This window comes from Macrobrachium rosenbergii, chromosome 56 (genome assembly GCF_040412425.1).
Source record: "Macrobrachium rosenbergii isolate ZJJX-2024 chromosome 56, ASM4041242v1, whole genome shotgun sequence".
In the NCBI taxonomy this organism is placed as follows: domain Eukaryota; kingdom Metazoa; phylum Arthropoda; class Malacostraca; order Decapoda; family Palaemonidae; genus Macrobrachium; species Macrobrachium rosenbergii.
The window spans coordinates 28,951,095-28,953,594 of record NC_089796.1 but is presented as its reverse complement, the minus strand read 5'-3'; the positions used below and the strand labels follow the sequence as shown (position 1 = coordinate 28,953,594).

Genomic DNA, 2,500 nt, shown 5'->3' with positions numbered 1-2,500 from the left:
GTCTTATTCAGACATATTTTCAGACACTCTGGAATTTGAGACTTATTTTGACACTAATTTTCGTTCATTCTGAACAATTGAGTGTTTCTGACACCCTGAAATTTTTCATCTATATTAAAATTTAAGCCTTTTCAGACAACTGAGTCTATTCAGACACCCTGGATCTGTTCATTTCGAGCAATCCTGAGTCTCTTCAGACATATTGAACCTGTTCATTCAAACAGCCCTAAGTCTTTTCAGACATACTGATTTCCTAACGGGTCACGCCCATATAAGCATTATCTCAAGAAGTCTGCGACATCCAGAGACCAGCAAAATGAGGACTTCAAATTCAATATGTCTGCTGGAAAGGACATGGGACTGTCAGGAGAAGCCCTGAGGGATTGGGTCCAAGTGAGAGTTGGCGATGCCAAGGCAGAAAGCGAGGCAGAAAGACAGGAGAAGGAGAAAGAAAGAATAGCCCAGGAGAAACGAGAAGAGGCAGAAAGATAGGAGAAGAAGAAAGAAAGAGTAGCCCAGGAGAAACGAGAAGGGCAGAAAGACAGGAGAAGGAGAAAGAAAGAGAAGCCCAGGAGAAATGAGACCAGGCAGAAAGACAGGAGAGGGAGAAAGAAAGAACTCACCAGCTTGCAATGGCAGCTCATGAAAGGTGCAACATGCCAACACCCTCTCCTCACTTATCCCTCAGCAGTGCGGGCACCCTCATAAGAAAATGGGACAAAGCCGAGCCTGAAGCCTGGATCAACCATATTGAAAAGGTCCTGACGATCTATCAGCCCTCTACTGAAGAAGTGTCTCTGATCCTGGGAAAGGTGCCATTGCCTTCAATGCTCTTCCTCCTGAGGATCAAGGAAATCTTGACCCTGTCTGCCAAGCCATTATAAAAGCTTTTGAAATAACTCCCAACCATTGGAGGAAAAAGTGGAGAAATATGCCCAAGGAATCAGGTCAAACTTGGTCTGAGTGGATCTTCAAAAAACCCTAGGCCCTAAAACGATGGCTAGAATCTCTGAAAGCCACTAGTGTGGAGGATGTCCTTGAACTCTTCCAGCTCGAGGACTTCTTATTTTATGTCCCGCCAGCTCTCGCCACTCATCTATGCGATAAGGTGCCTAAGACAGTGGTCAAGTGCTGGCGTTGGGCGGACATATGGGATACGCATCATCCCCATCTTAGTTCCCATAGACAAAAATTATATCCCTCTTTGCCTGCCTTGACCAACTCCCAGCAACCTCACAAGAATGGGCACCCCCGTAAGAAAACCGTGTGTGGGTATTGTAAGAGAACGGCACCCCACCGAACAGTGCTGCTTGAAGTCTGAGAATCAGCCAGCAGACCCCTCTATGTCCTTCCTCAACTGGGACAACACCCTGAGCCACACCTGGGTCATGGACGAAGGGTAAAGGGCCTGCTTCCTCCAATGGGACAGTGCCAGGTAAAGATTATAGCCGGACTTATTGCCCTGCTTGCAAAGTCTATGGGCACTCCTCTCAATGGGCAAAATGCCTTAATAAAAATAAGTCAAGTATGCCTGCCCTTGCCTTGGCAGTCACCAAACCAACATCCTTAGGTACTCCAGCCTGAGGTCCCATTTATGTGGCTCTTCCCCGAAGTAGGTGCCCCGCCAGCCAGGTCAAGGCATTTGATGATTCTGAAGCTCAAATGTCCCTCATAAGGGAAGGCAAAGTTCCCCGTGGAGCTACCATTAACAAACATAAACTCATCACGATTGAGGGCATCAATCACTTTAAGATGATACTTCCTACTGTCAAGTTGAGGATCACGAGACCTCATAGATCTGAAATCTGTGTCCTCGCAGTCACTAGATACATTCCTGGAGGTTATGACCTTCTCCTGGGACAGGACTTCCAGTCCCCAGCTAAAGGGGTCCAAATCCCCCAAATTATTCATTAGGCATGAGTAAGCCTCAAATTCCTGCATTCATTCCACTGCCAGTGCCACCTGAGTGCAATGTGCAGTGGCCCCCCCCCCATCAAGATCGATTCCCGATCCCATGCCTGTGCCCAGCCCTACCCCAGTGCCAGTGCCAGGGCACAAAATAGATCCCCCTCCAGGAGATCCCACACTTGATTCACAATCTCTGCCAGTGTCACTTGGGTGCACTGAGCAGTGCCACTGTCCGTCTGTCACGAACGACGAGCAAAGTACAAATCAAATATTAGTGCTTGACTCTGCCTTAGTGCCAGCGCCAGAGCACGCCCCTGATCTCCATTCCAGAGACCCCTATCCGGGTCTCCTCTCTTCTCCCGGCATGGCTCCTCTCCCAATGCCAGTAAGAGAGACGGATCCTTCTGACCACAGCGGAAGCTCACCCAAAGGTGGTGTCTCACAACCTGTGCCTGAGGTGGTCACTCTTACCTGCAAGCCTCTCACGCCCCCCACGACCGCTTCTGCTCTGTCTCAGTCTGCCACAGATGCAACAGTGAGTAAAGATTCTGCCATGTCTCACATTGGCCGATGAACTCAAGGAACTGTGACA

The 2,500-nt window shown here is 48.9% G+C and overlaps 1 protein-coding gene across 1 annotated transcript in view; it reads left to right on the top strand.

Annotated features, from left to right (window-relative positions):
• The first annotated feature begins 2,014 nt into the window (after positions 1–2,014).
• LOC136836137 (platelet glycoprotein Ib alpha chain-like) overlaps positions 2,015–2,500 on the top strand; it is a 6,882-nt gene continuing 6,396 nt past the window's right edge. Inside the window, exon 1 of the mRNA XM_067100134.1 lies at positions 2,015–2,443. Coding sequence (XP_066956235.1) covers positions 2,015–2,443 — 429 coding nt within the window. The remainder of the gene's footprint in view (positions 2,444–2,500) is intronic.